The following is an 18,031-nucleotide window of genomic DNA, read 5'->3' on the forward strand; positions in this document are numbered from 1 at the left end:
TAAGAACAAGAATAGACTGTCGAGTTTCAGATGAAAGTTATCTTTTTCTGGCCATTTTGAGCGTTTAATTGACCCCACAAATGTGATGCTCCAGAAACTCAATCTGCTCAAAGGAAGGTCAGTTTTGTAGCTTCTGTAACGAGCTAAAGTGTTTTCAGATGTGTGAACATGATTGCACAAGGGTTTTCTAATCATCAATTAGCCTTCTGAGCCAATGAGCAAACACATTGTACCATTAGAACACTGGAGTGATAGTTGCTGGAAATGGGCCTCTATACACCTATGTAGATATTGCACCAAAAACCAGACATTTGCAGCTAGAATAGTCATTTACCACATTAGCAATGTATAGAGTGTATTTCTTTAAAGTTAAGACTAGTTTAAAGTTATCTTCATTGAAAAGTACAGTGCTTTTCCTTCAAAAATAAGGACATTTCAATGTGACCCCAAACTTTTGAACGGTAGTGTATATATATATGTATATATATATATTTATATTTATATATATATATATATATATATATATATATATATATATATATATATATATATATATATATATATATATATATATACCTGTGTGTATATATATATATATATATATATATATATATATATATATATATATATATATATATATATATATATATATATATATATATATATATATATATATATATATACACACAGGTATATATATATATATATATATATATATATATATATATATTATATAATCATTTGTGGCAGCTTTGGGGTACTTTGTAGACTGCCAGCAACTTCCAATTTGTCAACAAACCAGAGCAACGCTTACTCCAATCATAATTCCCAATAGGTGGAGAGGTGGGGTTTGTTTATCAGAGCAGCCAGCACCAAACGCATACAGTATGTCAGAAACAGATTTTTACTTGATAATATATAATATTGTAGGTCTTTATTACACTTTGCATTCATATTTTGCTGTTTTTTACATTTTTGTTGTGTTTTGCTTGATCGTAAAAGATACACAACTATTGAAGAGCTGGTCTGAGATGTTCATATGTTAATATTCAGTGTTTTATTGTTCGTAGTTAATATTGTAATTCTTTATTTTCATGTACATTGTGAGTGTCCCCTTCATTAAAAAACTGTAAAATTACATTCCGTTTTTTTGAGGTGGTTTTCATAATTTTTTTAGAACTCTATCGGACATTGGGACTTTTGGTATTGGTGTTCCTGGGGAAAAAAAGGATTTTTTACAGCTGAATGTGTACATATAATTCATACACACATACACATTGGCCCCCACAGACACATTTAAATATCTGCCCAGCTCTGGTATAGGCCATTTATTTATTTGTCTTACGCATCAAAGTGCTAACTTTGATGACGGTGAGCCAAAAATGTGACATCCGGTGGAATAATCGCTTTTGTTTCAGATCAAACTGGTGAACATTCATGCCACCGACATCGCCGATGGACGACCGTCAATCGTTCTCGGGCTGATATGGACCATCATCCTCTACTTCCAGGTAACGTCGGTAGCATAGCCTAGCCTTTAAAATAGCACCACAGTGTTTCCCATAAACTGCCAAGATACCTGGGGCTATGGGCGTGGTCACCATGCCATCATCGAGTACTTTGCATAATTTACTACAATGATATGATTTTCTCTAAAAAGGCTAAAAAATGTATACTTACTAATTAATAATAACAGTTTTGTTTTAAACGTCCATCCATCCATTTTACAATATAATTACAACACTTTATGTACATATTTATATACAGATTTGAACAATAAGTTATTCACTGAAATATATTTATTAATTGTGGTTCTTACAAAAAATATATCTTATAAAATATAAAAGCAAAAATGTCTCTTAAAGCTCTACCCCTTTAATTAGTGCATACTAAATAATTTAACTTTAGCCTACTACTACAACCATATTATTTACCAGCAACATAAAGTGAAACAGAGGCAGAGGTGTCCTGCCACAGTCAGTAACAAATAAACAGAAAACAGTAGTGGTCAAATACAAATAAGGCAACAAGAGAAGTATCCTACACTTCTCTTTTGTAAAGTAAATCTGAACAGCTTATATGGGCATCTACATCAACTATATGATTTGCCTGAGAAGCTGGACAGGACAAAAAAAAAAAAAAAAAAAAAAAATTTTTTTTTTTTTTTAAATTTGTGGCGGACGTAATTCTTTCGTGGCGGGCCGCCACAAATAAATGAATGTGTGGGAAACACTGCACCACCTACAACCGTCGTCTCCACTCAGATTGAGGAGCTGACCAGCAACCTTCCAGCCCTCCAAGCCTTGTCCAACAGCAACTCATCGGTGGAGAGCTCAGAAACAGGAAGTCCGCCCATGAAGAGAAAAGTGGTGAAGTTTCAGGGTAACGCCAAGAAGGCCCTCCTCAAGTGGGTGCAGTGCACCGCTGCCAAGTACGTCCGAATACCGTACACTTCAGGAAGCTGCGCCTGGAATGTTGCTCACATGGGTCCTCACGACGTCTCTTTCAGGCACCACGGAATCGAGGTGAAGGATTTTGGTCCCAGTTGGCGCAATGGCGTTGCTTTTCAGTCGGTGGTCCACGCCATCCGTCCCGACCTTGTGGACATGCAGGCGGTGCTCAGGAGGAGCAACAAGGAGAATTTGGAGGAAGCTTTCGCACTAGCGGAAAACGAGCTGGGCATCCCTCGCCTCTTGGATCCAGAAGGTGCTGTGTTGTTGGCGCTGAAGAGTATTAGCGTTGTCAGGATTGGCATGTTTGTGTTTCTCCGCAGACGTGGACGTGGACAAGCCAGACGAGAAATCCATCATGACGTACGTGGCTCAGTTCCTCAAGCACTACCCTAAACCTCACCAATCGGAGACGGACGGACAGTACGACGAGGTAGCTGGCTTTTACATCTCTGTCCATGCTAAAGCTTTAAAGCAGCCACAGAATTAGACACAAACCGCACATCCTGTTGTTTTTTTAAAGGCCTACTGAAATCCACTACTAGCGACCACGCAGTCTGATAGTTTATATATCAATGATGACATCTTAACATTGCAACACATGCCAATACGGCCGGGTTAACTTATAAAGTGCAATTTTAAATTTCCCGCTAAACTTCCGGTTGAAAACGTCTATGTATGATGACGTATGCGCGTGACGTCACTAGTTAAACGGAAGTATTCGGACTCCATTGAATACAATACAAAAAAGCTCTGTTTTCATCTCAAAATTCCACAGTATTCTGGACATCTGTGTTGGTGAATCTTTTGCAATTTGTTTAATGAACAATGAAGACTGCAAAGAAGAAAGTTGTAGGTGGGATCGGTGTATTAGCGGCTGGCTGCAGCAACACAACCCAGGAGGACATTGACTTGGATAGCAGACGCGCTATCCGACGCTAGCCGCCGACCGCACGGATGATCGGGTGAAGTCCTTCGTCCTTCCGTCGACCGCTGGAACGCAGGTGAGCACGGGTGTTGATGAGCAGATGAGGGCTGGCTGGCGTAGGTGGAGCGCTAATGTTTTTATCATAGCTCTGTGAGGTCCCGTTGCTAAGTTAGCTTCAATGGCGTCGTTAGCAACAGCATTGTTAAGCTTCGCTAAGCTGGAAAGCATTAACCGTGTAGTTACATGTCCATGGTTTAATAGTATTGTTGATTTTCTGTCTGTCCTCCCAGTTAGGGGTTTATTTCTTTTGTTTCTATCTGCATTTAAGCACGATGCTATAACGTTAGCTCCGTAGCTAAAGTGCTTCACCGATGTATTGTCGTGGAGATAAAAGTCACTGTGAATGTCCATTTTGCGTTCTCGACTCTCATTTTCAAGAGGATATAGTATCCGAGGTGGTTTAAAATACAAATCCGTGATCCACAATAGAAAAAGGAGAAAGTGTGGAATCCAATGAGCCAGCTTGTACCTAAGTTACGGTCAGAGCGAAAAAAGATACGTCCTGCACTGCACTCTAGTCCTTCACTCTCACGTTCCTCATCCACGAATCTTTCATCCTGGCTCAAATTAATGGGGTAATCGTCGCTTTCTCTGTCCGAATGGCTCTCGCTGCTGGTGTAAACAATGGGGAAATGTGAGGAGCCTTTCAACTTGTGACGTCACGCTACTTCCGGTACAGGCAAGGCTTTTTTTATCAGCGACCCGAACTTTATCGTGTATTTACATGTCCATGGTTTAATAGTATTGTTGATCTTCTGTCTATCCTTCCAGTCAGGGGTTTATTTCTTTTGTTTCTATCTGCATTTAAGCACGATGCTATCACGTTAGCTCCGTAGCTAAAGTGCTTCACCGATGTATTGTCGTGGAGATAAAAGTCACTGTGAATGTCCATTTTGCGTTCTCGACTCTCATTTTCAAGAGGATATAGTATCCGAGGTGGTTTAAAATATAAATCCGTGATCCACAATAGAAAAAGGAGAAAGTGTGGAATCCAATGAGCCCTTGTACCTAAGTTACGGTCAGAGCGAAAAAAGATACGTCCTGCACTGCACTCTAGTCCTTCACTCTCACGTTCCTCATCCACGAATCTTTCGTCCTGGCTCAAATTAATGGGGTAATCGTCGCTTTCTCTGTCCGAATCGCTCTCGCTGCTGGTGTAAACAACGGGGAAATGGGAGGAGCCTTTCAACTTGTGACGTCACGCTACTTCCGGTACAGGCAAGGCTTTTTTTTTATCAGCGACCAAAAGTTACGAACTTTATCGTCGTTGTTCTCTACTAAATCCTTTCAGCAAAAATATGGCAATATCGCGAAATGATCAAGTATGACACATAGAATGGATCTGCTATCCCCGTTTAAATAAAAAAAAAGTCATTTCAGTAGGCCTTTAAAGGTCCCATATTGTAAGATTTTTTTTACTCAAGAAGTGTCAGCGGTGCCACAAAAGTGTATTTGTCCCTTCAAAAAACACTATCGTGTACTTTATCCACTTTTGACATATACACTGTAAGGGTGCACTTGTTCCACGTAATAGATGTCATAAATCACATACAACAACGAACTATTAAGACTTGGACTTAGACTTCCTTTTATTGTCATTCAAATTTGAACTTTACAGTACAGATAAGAACGGAATTTTAGAACGAAATTCCGTCGCATTAGCTGGTTGTAGTGCAGGATAAAAGAGCAACAAGGTGCAGATATAAATAAATAGATTACTGTACAGATAAATGTATTTCACTTTTGCATATGATTCCACGTTTATGGATGTATGTTATATTGTCTTTATATTCCAGTATATATTACAGTATTATTATTTTACTTGTTTTTTTATTTGTTACTAACTTATATCCGTTGTTCTTTTGAATTATATTAAAAGTTGAGTTTTGGTGGTACAATAGTAAAGTACTCATGTTTTCAGATTAATGAATAATCCTGTCGTTAAAGGCCTACTGAAATGAATTTTTTTTATTCAAACGGGAATAGCAGATCCATTCTATGTGTCATACTTGATCATTTCGCGATATTGCCATATTTTTGCTGAAAGGATTTGGTAGAGAAAATCGACGATAAAGTTCGCTGATAAAAAAAAACCTTGCCCCTACCGGAAGTAGCGTGACGTCACAAGCGGTAGTGCTGCTCACAATTCCCCGTTGTTTACAATAGAGCGAGAGATATTTGGAGCGAGAAAGCGACGATTACCCCATTAATTTGAGCGAGGATGAAAGATTCGTGGATGAGGAACGTTAGAGTGACGGACTAGAATGCAGTTGAAGAGATATCTTTTTTCGCTCTGACCGTAACTTAGGTACAAGCTGGCTCATTGGAATCCACACTCTCTCCTTTTTCTATTGTGGATCACGGATTTGTATTTTAAACCACCTCGGATACTATATCCTCTTGAAAATGAGAGTCGAGAAGGCGAAGTGGACATTCACAGTGACTTTTATCTCCACGACAATACATCGGCGAAGCTCTTTAGCATGAGCGAACGTGATAGCATCTGTCTCAAATGCAGATAGAAACAAAATAAATAATTCCCTGACTGGAAGGATAGACAGAAGATCAACAATACTACTATCAGGAGACACCGAACCAAACACTGGACATGTAAATAGACGATTAATGCTGTGCCGCCTGTCGAAGCCTAGCAATGCTGTTGCTAACGACGCTAACTTAGCAACGGGACCTCGTCTGCTATCCAACAAAGTCCTCCTTGTTGTGTTGCTGCAGCCAGCCGCTAATACACCGATCCCACCTACAACGTTCTTCTTTGCAGCCTCCATTGTTCATTAAACAAATTGCAAAAGATTCACCAACACAGATGTCCAGAATACTGTGGAATTTTGTCGAAGAAAACAGAGCTCTGTGTATTGTGTCCAATAGGGTCCAAACACTTCCGTTGACCTCGCGACGTCACGCGCATACGTCATCCTCCAAAGGCGTTTTGAACCGGAAGTTCCCCGGGAAATTTAAAATTGCACTTTATAAAGTAACCCGGCCGTATTGGCATGTGTTTCAATGTTCGTATTGGCATGTGTTTCAATGTTAAGATTTCATCATTGATATATAAACTATCAGACTGCGTGGTCGGTAGTAATGGCTTTCAGTAGGCCTTTAATCCTGATTTCATTATAAATTAAAGCTGCAAGCAGCGTTGGTCGGGTCCGCATTTTGGCTGGTGCTAGTCCTAGGTGTCCCAATACTTTTGTCCAGTGTTAGTCCTGAGTGAGACCTACATAGAGGTTTTTGTTGCGTGTCTCTACGATATTCGTACTGGGAGTTAGAGGAAGTTGTGTCTGTGTTTTTTTCCTAGGTGCTGCGGCACAGTGGTTCTTTTCTTTCAAAACCGTAGCACTTATTACAACGCTTTCGCCAACTTTTAATCAGAAGGGTTCAATCTCTCTCCTGTAGTAGTTTGAAGCCAAAACGACAAACGCGCTCAGAGGAGATAATGTTTGATGTTTGGTGACCGCTTTTTAAATTTTTTTTATTTTGAAGTGGAGATATCAAACTTCCTGTTGATTTTTGCTGAAGGATGTCAATATATGAAATGTAGGTCTAAGTGAGACCTACGTAGAGGTTTTTGTTTCATGTCTCTAAAACGTTCCTACCGGAAGTTACAAGCAGTTTTGTCTGTGTTTTCCTCTGAGAAGCAGTTTTGTCTCTGTTTTATTCAAAAATTGCGCTAGAGCGCAATTTTGAGTTTTGGGGTTCTGTTTTTTTTTAGATCGCAATTTCCACTAGGCCCGATGTGTGTAAAAAGTTTGGTGAGTTTTGAAGTATTTTAAGGGGGTCGAATTACAGCTCAAAGAGGCAAAAATGAGTTTTTTTAGTCATTTTTTGTGTTGAAGGGGAAATTGCCAACTTCCTGTTGGTTTTTGCCCGAGGATGTGAAATTATGAATTGTAGGTCTAAGTGAGACCTACATACAGGTTTTTGTTTCATGTCTCTACGACCTTCCTAGTGGGAGTTACAGGCAGTTTGTTTTTGTTTTCTTTCCTAGGGGGCGCTAGAGCGCAATTTTGATTTTTGGGGTTTTTTTTTTTTTTACTAAAGTGTGCTGTCACAGTTTTTCTATGTGTGTAAAAAAATTGGTGAGTTTTGAAGCATGTTAAGGGGGGCAAAGTAGTGCGCAAAGCTGCGGAATAATAATAAACCTTACAATTTCAATAGGTTCCTTTGTACCCTGTATAAAGGACTCCCCGTGGGAGTCCTTTATACAGGGTACATGCGAACCCTAATAATGGTGATCATTATTTTTGCCATAACAGTACTTGGTTAGCATATTCACTGAAGAAAAACATGGTCGAACTTGCACGTCCACGTCTATAGCCGACTGACCAAACTTTTTTAACTATTTTAAGACGTGTAGTGGAGCCTCATTTTATGTAGTGGACGTATACGGAGGTACATGAGGACGTGAGTACATGAGATGATAGATTTGTGCTCATGAACACATACTACATCATTAAAATGTTGATTTTGTATAATATGGGGACCTTTAACACAATACAAGTGTGCATTGTTGCTATTCACTGAGGCTCATTTGTGTGAGTGATCGTTCATTTCCTGTAGTTAAGTTCAACATGCACCGCTGAGCTTTATATTAACATGCAACGCTTCATTTGATGTCATGGCATGAACACCACAGCCATTTGTTTCTCTCCGTCATCATCATCGCCGTCTCATTTCATTTCTCCATCTACTTGTGCACACTTAAGCTGCGCTCTGGCTCCATTCCCGCCTCTGCGCTGTCAGCGCCCGTGCTTCAGGTGAGCAATCGGGTCTATCGACATGCATGCCGTTCGCCATCTCCGCTCAGCCCCTCGCTTTTCTAACCCGCCTCTCTGATTGAGTTTGCATCTTTCTGTGTGCTTTGCCGCCTTTCCTCGGACAGTTTGCGCCTCAAGACATAGAGCAAATGCTTGAGGTACGTCGTTCTGCTTTCTCACTAGCAGTCTAATCTAGAGATCGACCAATTTTTTTACCACCGTGTTCTTCGAAAAGTGCCCACTTGAATCGACGTTGACATACACGGTTGTTAATAGGGATCGGCCAATTATTGGCGGCCATTTTTGGCATATTGACATATATCGTATCGGCCTCTTTTTTTTTTTTTTTTTTACAACTACAACAGAACTACAATATCAGATACAATATATACACATATAATACCAGTATGTAGTATTTAAAACAATAACTAATTAGGAATGTAGATCAGGGGCCCTCAGAGGGTCGCTTTTAACAGTGAATGATGTACAGCAGTGGTCCCCAACCACCGGGCCGATTGGTACCGGGCCGCACAAGAAATTTAAAAAAAAAAAAAAAAAAAAAATTTTTTTTTTTTTTTTTTTTTAATGAAATCAACATAAAAAACACAATATATACATTATATATCAATATAGATTAATACAGTCTGCAGGGATACAGTCCGTAAGCACACATTTTTGTATATTTTGTGTATTTATATATATAATATATATTTTATATATATATTTTATATATATATAATATATATTTATATATATATATATTTATATATAATATATATATATATATATATTTTATATACATATAATATATATTTTATATATATATATATATATATATATATATATATAATATATATTTTGTGTATTTATTTATGTAAAAAAAAAAAATTATTATTATTTTTTTTTTAAATACACCCCCCACACCCCCCACCCCCACCGGTCCGTGGGACAAATTTTCAAGCTACAAAAAGGTTGGGGACCACTGATATACAGTATGAATATAAATGTGTATATATAAAACATGTGTATAATTGTCTCTTTTTTTACGTATGCTGTACAAAAGAAAATCTTTAGATTGTACTGTATAAAACTGGGAGCTCACTCGCCACAATTTTACCGTTATATTTGCAGGGGTTTTTTTTAATTTTTTTTTTACAGCATATAAAATAAAAAAATACTTGGAATTAAATTAAATGGAATGGAAAAACAGTACCACTGTTTTTTTTTTATTTAAAAATTCATGCAGGTTTTTTATACTGTAAAATATAAGGTTGTTGTTTTTTATAGTTTTATTACTTTATATTGAAAGTGGATTTTACTGTAAAAAAAAAATGTTACTGTCAAATTTTTACATGAACAGTTTGTTGGATTACTTGCTTTGAAATCATAAGTCAAGCCGATATTTAAGTATTTATCTTTATTTGAACAAAGCAGCATCTAGTGTCATTGTAGTATCTAGTCGATACTACAATGATTACATAAATATTTTTTATAGTCACAAAATCTTTTATTTTTTTTATTATTCATATTATATTCATAAACTCAGGAAATACGTCCCTGGACACATGAGGACTTTGAATATGACCAAGGTATGATCCTGTAACTACTTGGTTTCGGCTCGATACCTAAATGTGTGGTATCATCCAAAACTAGGGGTGTCCGATAATGGCTTTTTGCCGATATCCGATATTCCGATATTGTCCAACTCTTTAATTACCGATACCGATATCAACCGATACCGATATCAACCGATATATGCAGTCGTGGAATTAACACATTATTATGCCTAATTTGGACAACCATGTATGGTGAAGATAAGGTACTTTTTAAAAATAATAATAAAATAAGATAACTAAATTAAGAACATTTTCTTGAATAAAAAAGAAAGTAAAACAATATAAAAACAGTTACATAGAAACTAGTAATTAATGAAAATGAGTAAAATTAACTGTTAAAGGTTAGTACTATTAGTGGAGCAGCAGCACGCACAATCATGTGTGCTTACGGACTGTATCCCTTGCAGACTGTATTGATATATATTGATATATAATGTAGGAACCAGAATATTGATAACAGAAAGAAATGGGGGGAGGGAGGTTTTTTGGGTGGGTGCACTAATTGTAAGTGTGTCTTGTGTTTTTTATGTTGATTTAATAAAAAAATAAAAATAAAAATAAAAAAAACCCGATACAGATAATAAAAAAACCGATACCGATAATTTCCGATATTACATTTTAACGCATTTATCGGCCGATAATATCGGCGGGCCGATATTATCGGACATCCCTATCCAAAACTAATGTAAAGTATCAAAGAAGAGAAGAATAAGTGATTATTACATTTTAACAGAAGTGTAGATAGAACATGTTAAAACAGAAAATTAGCAGATATTAACAATAAATGAACAAGTAGATTAATAATCAATTTTTACAGTTTGTCCCTCATAATGTAGACAAAATAAAAGAATGATAACTGACACAATATGTTACTGCATACGTCAGCAGACTAATTAGGAGTCTTTGTTTGTTTACTTACTACTAAAAGACAAGTTTTCTAGTATGTTCACTATTTCATTTAAGGACTAAATTGCAATAATAAACATATGTTTCAATGTACCCTAACATTTTTAGTTCAAATAAAGCGGATAGTGACATTTTTTGTGGTCCCCTTTATTTAGGAAAGTATCTAAATACATTTTGGTACCAGTACCAAAATATTGGTATCGAGACAACCCTAGTTGCTACTGATCCAATGTTTCCTCAAAAATAATGTTTAAAAAAACAACTTAAAGCCTCGTCCAGCTGTTTAGTGTCATACATTATTCATGTTTAAATAACTTTTACTGCACATGAATATCGGCTCCAAATATCAGTTATCGACCTCCTTGAGGACTACTACCGTATTTTTCGGAGTATAAGTCGCTCCGGAGTATAAGTCGCACCGGCCGAAAATGCATAATAAAGAAGGAAAAAAACATATATAAGTCGCACTGGAGTATAAGTCGCATTTTTTGGGGAAATGTATTTGATAAAAGCCAACACCAAGAATAGACATTTGAAAGGCAATTTAAAATGTCTAAAGAATAGTGAACAACAGGCTGAATAAGTGTACGTTATATGAGGCATAAATAACCAACTGGTATGTTAACGTAACATATTATGGTAAGAGTCATTCAAATAACTATAACATATAGAACATGCTATACGTTTACCAAACAATCTGTCACTCCTAATCGCTAAATCCCATGAAATCTTATACGTCTAGTCTCTTACGTGAATGACATCAATAATATTATTTGATATTTTACAGTAATGTGTTAATCATTTCACACATAAGTCGCTCCTGAGTATAAGTCGCACCCCCGGCAAAACTATGAAAAAAAACTGCGACTTATAGTCCGAAAAATACGGTAATCGGTTTTGGCCCTGAAAAAAGCCATATTGGTCGATGTCTGGCTCTGATCTTACGTCTTTCTGGAATGTCAGTGTGACGTTTGACGTTCGGAAGAGCATGCTTACCGCAGAGGGGAGAAAAAAAAGGAGCATGATAATCCTCTCGCTCTCTTGCTCGCTCGCGGGGACTCCAGTCTGAATGTTTGCTGAATGTGACAGAGGGAGGAGCGCAAGATGCTGAGAGAGCTGAAGGTGTTTTTGGACCAGCTGGAGAGAGATGTGCTGAGAGCCCAGACGGCCGAGGGGAGTCTCACAGACAAGTATCAGGTGGGTATCGATAAAAGAATGTAACGCCAGCAACTCTTACCGCATGCTCTTTTCTTTCTAGGCCTTTAAAAGCTTCCGTGTGCAGTACGAGATGAAGAAAAAGCAAACGGATCCGCTGCTGCAGCCGGTCCACAAGGACGGGAAGCTGTCCGTGGACCAGGCTCTGGTCAAGCAGGCCTGGGACCGCCTGTCCATCAGGGTGGGTGGGAGTCCAATGCGCTGCCATGACACCATTTGCAGAAAAGTCATTTTTTTAACAATTTCTTCTTGTTGCATTAATATTTTCTAGCTTATCTTGTATCAATCCAAATTAGATCTTCACCTCGATTTACAAACTTAATTGGTTCTTGAACACGGTTCGTGAATTGAAAAGTTTGTGTAGTGACGCAGAGTTCCCCACAAGAAACAATGTAAACATGTATAATTGTCTCTAGCCTCGACAAAAGTCAATTTTTTAGTAAAAGAATGCACTTTTTGAAGACATTGTAGTGTGTGCGTGTGTTGTGTGTGTGTGTGTGTGTGTGTGTGTGTGTGTGTGTGTGTGTGTGTGTGTGTGTGTGTGTGTGTGTGTGCGTGCGTGTGTGTGTATACGTGTATATATGTGTACCGGTGTGTATATATACATATATATATGTTAGGGATAGGATAAATGCGTTAAAATGTAATATCGGAAATTATCGGTATCGTTTTTTTTATTAACGGTATCGTTTTATTTTTTTTTATTTTTTTTTTTGTTTTTTTAATTAAATCAACATAAAAAACACAAGATACACTTACAATTAATGCACCAACCCAAAAAGCCTCCCTCCTCATTCACACAAAAGGGTTGTTTCTTTCTGTTATTAATATTCTGGTTCCTACATTATATATCAATATATATCAATACAGTCTGCAAGGGATACAGTCCGTAAGCACACATGATTGTGCGTGCTGCTGGTCCACTAATAGTACTAACCTTTAACAGTTAATGTTACTCATTTTCATTAATTACTAGTTTCTATGTAACTGTTTTTATATTGTTTTACTTTCTTTTTTATTCCAGAAAATGTTTTTAATTTATTTATCTTATTTTATTTTATAATTTTTTTTTTTAAAGTACCTTATCTTCACCATACCTGGTTGTCCAAATTAGACATAATAATGTGTTAATTCCACGACTGTACATATCGGTTAATATCGGTATCGGTTGATACCGGTATCGGTAATTAAAGAGTTGGACAATATCGGCATATCGGATATCGGCAAAAAGCCATTATCGGACATCCCTAATATATGTGTATGTATGTACTGTACATGTATGCAGGCCTCAAATTTTAACATTTTTAGGTGAAGGCATGTGTTGCCTTAAAGGAGGGCTCATATTTTAGGGCACCAAGGCAAATTAGAAAGGCACCAAGGAAAACAATATTTTCTTTCGAGACAGAGTAAGAAGGACCATCAAGACAGAATAGGAATATTATCATGTTTTACTGAAGCTTCAGGAGACCAGTCCACATCAATACCATCATACCGTCATCTCGGGATGGTCTAACATTCAAACAGAAAGAGACAACTTCTTGAATAATTCGCAAACAGCCCCCACCCTCTCCAGAAAGGAACACAGGCTCATTGTTCTACTACAGATAAGATATAAGGGAGTACTCCAACTCCTACATTGCAAGCCTTCAAAGTAACACACACAGTTTACTTGCGGACATATTCCTAAAAAAAATAGAATAGAGTACAAATGGAAAAACACGAGCTGCTTTAAACATGACTACGAATAAAGAAAGAACTCTTAAACATATATGCATTCTCCACAACACACAGACATGGTTCGCACACAAAGGCATATTTGGCTCCATCTAAGAGTTTGTAAATGGAAACGTTTGAAAATAGAGGTGTTCGTAAATTTAGGTTCGACTAATTAAGAAACTTTTCCCTACGCTTTTACAAAGAGTAAAATCCTTCTTGTCACAGAAGAGGATTTGTTCCCCGCACACAGCTTGTCTAGACTGGCATGTCAGAGACAATATGAACACCTTTTAATGGCCTTTTTCCCCCTCCCCAAAATGCAGCTGCTGGACTGGCACATCCACCTGGACAAGTCCCTGCCGGGTCCTCTGGGGGTGATCGGAGCCTGGCTGCACAGAGCCGAGATAGCCCTGAGGGAGGACATGCCCACCCACCATGCTCACGAGGAGACGGCCAATGCTCTCCACAGGAAACTAGAGAAGCACAAGGTCAGATTTGGTTTTCTTTAATAGGAACCTCCATTGGATGTGCTGTTTATTTACATGCCTCCACTTCGACTGTCTTCTCCCTGTCTTCTCTGTTGTAGTTTGTAGTGCTCTCATATGAAGTTTACTGACAGATATCAATCATTCAGTCAATCGATCAATGAACGATTATTTGTGTAGCCCTTAATCACAAATGTCTCAAAGGGCAGGGAAAAACTCAACCTGATGGGACAATGAGAAACCTTGGGAGGGACCACAGATATGGGGACCCCTTCTGGGTGACTGGGTGCAATGGATGCCGAGTGGGTACGGTTAATAATGAGAGAGTCCAATCCATCTGGCAGCGCAGGGACATCACCAACGGATGCATGAAGGAGTGGTCCAGCCCGGGTCCCGGGCTTAGAATATTCCGACTTGTGCATTTACATGAAGCATTTTTACTCCGGTTAGGCCAGGGGTCGGCAACCCGCGGCTCCGGAGCCGCATGCGACTCTTTGACCACTCTGATGCGGCTCAGCTGCATACTTGCTGACCCCCCCGATTTTCCCAGGAGACTGCCTCTCCTAGAAATCTCCCAGGGTAAATATTATCCTATTTTCACTCTAATTACTTAATCAAGGGCGTGCCCTAATGGCACTGCATTAATTGTCCTCTATAGCATTTACAAATAGCGTGCCAGCCCGGCCACATGTTATACAGTATGTTGCTTTTACTTGCACACGTAGGCGACAGCAAGGCATACTTGTTCAACAGCCACACAGCTTACACTGACGGTGGCCGTATAAGTGAAAGTTAAAAAGTTAACTTTAACACGTTACGTTACAAATATGCGCCACACTGTGAACCCACACCAAAAAAGAATGACAAAAACATTTCTGGAGAACATCCGCACCGTAACACAACACAACAAATACCCAGAATCCCATGCAGCCCTAACTCTTCCGGTCTACATTATACACCCCCGCTACCACCAAACCCCCCCACACATCAACCCCCCCCCATCCCCCCTCTCCGTGCGTCGGTTGAGCGGAAGAGTTAGGGCTGCATGGGATTCTGGGTATTTGTTGTGTTGTGTTTATGTTGTGTTACAGTGCAGATGTTCTCCAGAAATGTGTTTGTCATTCTTTTTTGGTGTGGGTTCAAAGTGTGGCGCATATTTGTAACGTAACAGTGTTAAAGTTGTTTTTGTACGACTACCGTCAGTGTAAGCTGTGTGGCTGTTGAACAAGTATGCCTTGCTGGCACTTACGTGAGCAAGCAAAAGCTGCATTCAACATGTGGCCAAGCAGGTACGCTGTTTGGGCAGGCTGTAGAGGGCGCTAAAAGCAGTGCCAGCACGTCCGAAATTTGGGAGTCTCCCGGAAAATTGAGAGGGTTGGCAAGAAAGACGTTATCAAGCGCCATTGAATTAAAAGTCGCGGGCCACACTATCATTACATTTCCTTATTAAGATGCGTGCCGGTGCGTGTGTCAGAGACCCCTGGTTAACATGTATGTGGTGTTTTTCATTTTAAATTTTAAATTTTTTTTTGTGGCTCCCATTGTTTTCTTTAATTTGTGAAACTTTCCAAAATGGCTCTTTGAGTGGTAAAGGTTGCCGACCCCTGGGTTAGGCATTTAATTTGCCTCCCCTTTAAGGTGGAAAATATTTTTCTAATACTCACCTAATAAGATCCAGCACACAGAACAGATAACCGCTGCAGGGAAACAAGAACAAGAAGTAGCAAACACAAATGTTGACTAATCAGGAGACTCACCTGCTTCTTATCACTAATCAGGAGGCGTTCTATGCCCAGCGTCCTCCCTCCAACCCAAATAAAAGAACCTTTTACCTACATGTTGCCTGCTATCTATCCTAGACCCCACTATGGACTGGACTCTCACTATTATGCTAGATCCACTATGAACTGGACTCTCACACTATTATGCTAGATCCACTATGAACTGGACTCTCACTATTATGTTAGATCCACTATAGACTGGACTCTCATACTATTATGTTAGATCCACTATGAACTGGACTCTCACACTATTATGTTAGATCCACTATGGACTGGACTCTCACTATTATGTTAGATCCACTATGGACTGGACTCTCACTATTATGTTAGATCCACTATGGACTGGACTCTCACTATTATGTTAGATCCACTATGGACTGGACTCTCACACTATTATGCTAGATCCACTATGAACTGGACTCTCACACTATTATGTTAGATCCACTATGGACTGGACTCTCACACTATTATGTTAGATCCACTATGGACTGGACTCTCACACTATTATGTTAGATCCACTATGGACTGGACTCTCACACTATTATGTTAGATCCACTATAGACTGGACTCTCACTATTATGTTAGATCCACTATGGACTGGACTCTCACTATTATGTTAGATCCACTATGGACTGGACTCTCACACTATTATGTTAGATCCACTATGGACTGGACTCTCACACTATTATGTTAGATCCACTATGGACTGGACTCTCACACTATTATGTTAGATCCACTATGGACTGGACTCTCACACTATTATGCTAGATCCACTATGGACTGGACTCTCACACTATTATGTTAGATCCACTATGGACTGGACTCTCACACTATTATGTTAGATCCACTATGGACTGGACTCTCACACTATTATGTTAGATCCACTATGGACTGGACTCTCACACTATTATGTTAGATCCACTATGGACTGGACTCTCACACTATTATGTTAGATCCACTATGGACTGGACTCTCACACTATTATGTTAGATCCACTATGGACTGGATGTTTTGCCTTTCATCCGAGCAGGCTTCATCAGTTCATACTCATTCACTTAGATTGGTCGATCCACTAAATGCCCTGAGAATTTTGCCCATTGAGTTTTCTGTTGTGTCTATTTGCCGCCTTGTTTGGCCCCGCCCACAAACCATACTTAGCCCAGTTCTACAGGATGGCTTCAAAGAAGGTCCAGTGTGATAACGGCTCTACAAATTTTTTGCAGGAGGTGTTGAAAAACCTGGAGTCACACAGACAACCCTTCCAGCAGATCCACAGAGACCGATCGGTCAACGGTGTCCCGGTTCCGCCAGAGCAGCTCCAAGATATGGCTGAGCGGTAAGATGACCTCGTTGGACATCTCCTAAAACCTTTCCAGCGCCTGGAACTTTATCGAGCACATCTTCAATCTCCAGGTTTAACTTTGTGTCCACGTCCTCACACGGCCACCTGATTAAACTGGAATTCTGGGAAATGAAGTACCGACTCATGGCTTTTCTCCTGTTGGCCGAATCAAAACTCAAGTCTTGGATCATTAAATACGGCAGGAAAGACTCGGTGGAGCTCCTGCTGCAGAATTACCTGGTGAGTTCAGCGAGGAACCATGCAGAAGTGTCGTTACGCCGTACTAAAATGTTTTTTTTTTCTTCCCCGAGACATTAATTGAGGGCCACCGGTTCTTGGACCAGTATGAGGTCCTCTTCTCGGCACTCAAGCAAGCGGCGGACGTCTATGTGAAGTCTGAGAGTACAAGTAAGCCTTTTTGAGCACAGAAGCGGTAATAATGATCATATGCCCTCGTAATAAACAATAATTTAATGTTATAGGCCAGGGGTGTCCTAAGTGCAGCCTAGGGACCATTTGTAGCCCGCAACTAATTATTTAACGGCCCGCAGCCCATTTTAAAAATACTTAAAAAAAATAATAACAATGATTTGAATTGAAGAGCAAACAGGTGAAATGTAATGAGAACATGTTGCAATATTGACACTAGGGTTGTACGGTATTAGTATAGTACCGCGATACTAATTAATCATATTCAGTACTATACCGCCTCTAAGAAGTACCGGTCTCCCACCAAAATGACACAATATGTTACTGC

At 39.1% G+C, this 18,031-nt stretch overlaps 1 protein-coding gene across 11 annotated transcripts in view; it reads left to right on the plus strand.

Moving 5' to 3' along the window:
• Window positions 1–18,031, plus strand: part of syne1b (spectrin repeat containing, nuclear envelope 1b) — a 318,672-nt gene that overhangs the window by 23,744 nt on the left and 276,897 nt on the right. For 7 of the 11 annotated variants that reach the window (XM_062043168.1, XM_062043169.1, XM_062043173.1 and 4 more), the window contains exons 5-16: window positions 1,419–1,511; window positions 2,265–2,431; window positions 2,510–2,706; window positions 2,774–2,883; window positions 8,163–8,213; window positions 8,339–8,371; window positions 11,825–11,932; window positions 11,994–12,131; window positions 13,990–14,154; window positions 17,156–17,268; window positions 17,346–17,514; window positions 17,586–17,682. In XM_062043168.1, the coding sequence (XP_061899152.1) occupies window positions 1,419–1,511; window positions 2,265–2,431; window positions 2,510–2,706; window positions 2,774–2,883; window positions 8,163–8,213; window positions 8,339–8,371; window positions 11,825–11,932; window positions 11,994–12,131; window positions 13,990–14,154; window positions 17,156–17,268; window positions 17,346–17,514; window positions 17,586–17,682 (1,441 nt within the window). The remainder of the gene's footprint in view (window positions 1–1,418; window positions 1,512–2,264; window positions 2,432–2,509; window positions 2,707–2,773; window positions 2,884–8,162; window positions 8,214–8,338; window positions 8,372–11,824; window positions 11,933–11,993; window positions 12,132–13,989; window positions 14,155–17,155; window positions 17,269–17,345; window positions 17,515–17,585; window positions 17,683–18,031) is intronic. The other 4 variants (XM_062043170.1, XM_062043179.1, XM_062043171.1 and 1 more) reach the window with 3 other exon arrangements.

The sequence above is a fragment of the Entelurus aequoreus genome, linkage group LG03 (genome assembly GCF_033978785.1).
Source record: "Entelurus aequoreus isolate RoL-2023_Sb linkage group LG03, RoL_Eaeq_v1.1, whole genome shotgun sequence".
In the NCBI taxonomy this organism is placed as follows: domain Eukaryota; kingdom Metazoa; phylum Chordata; class Actinopteri; order Syngnathiformes; family Syngnathidae; genus Entelurus; species Entelurus aequoreus.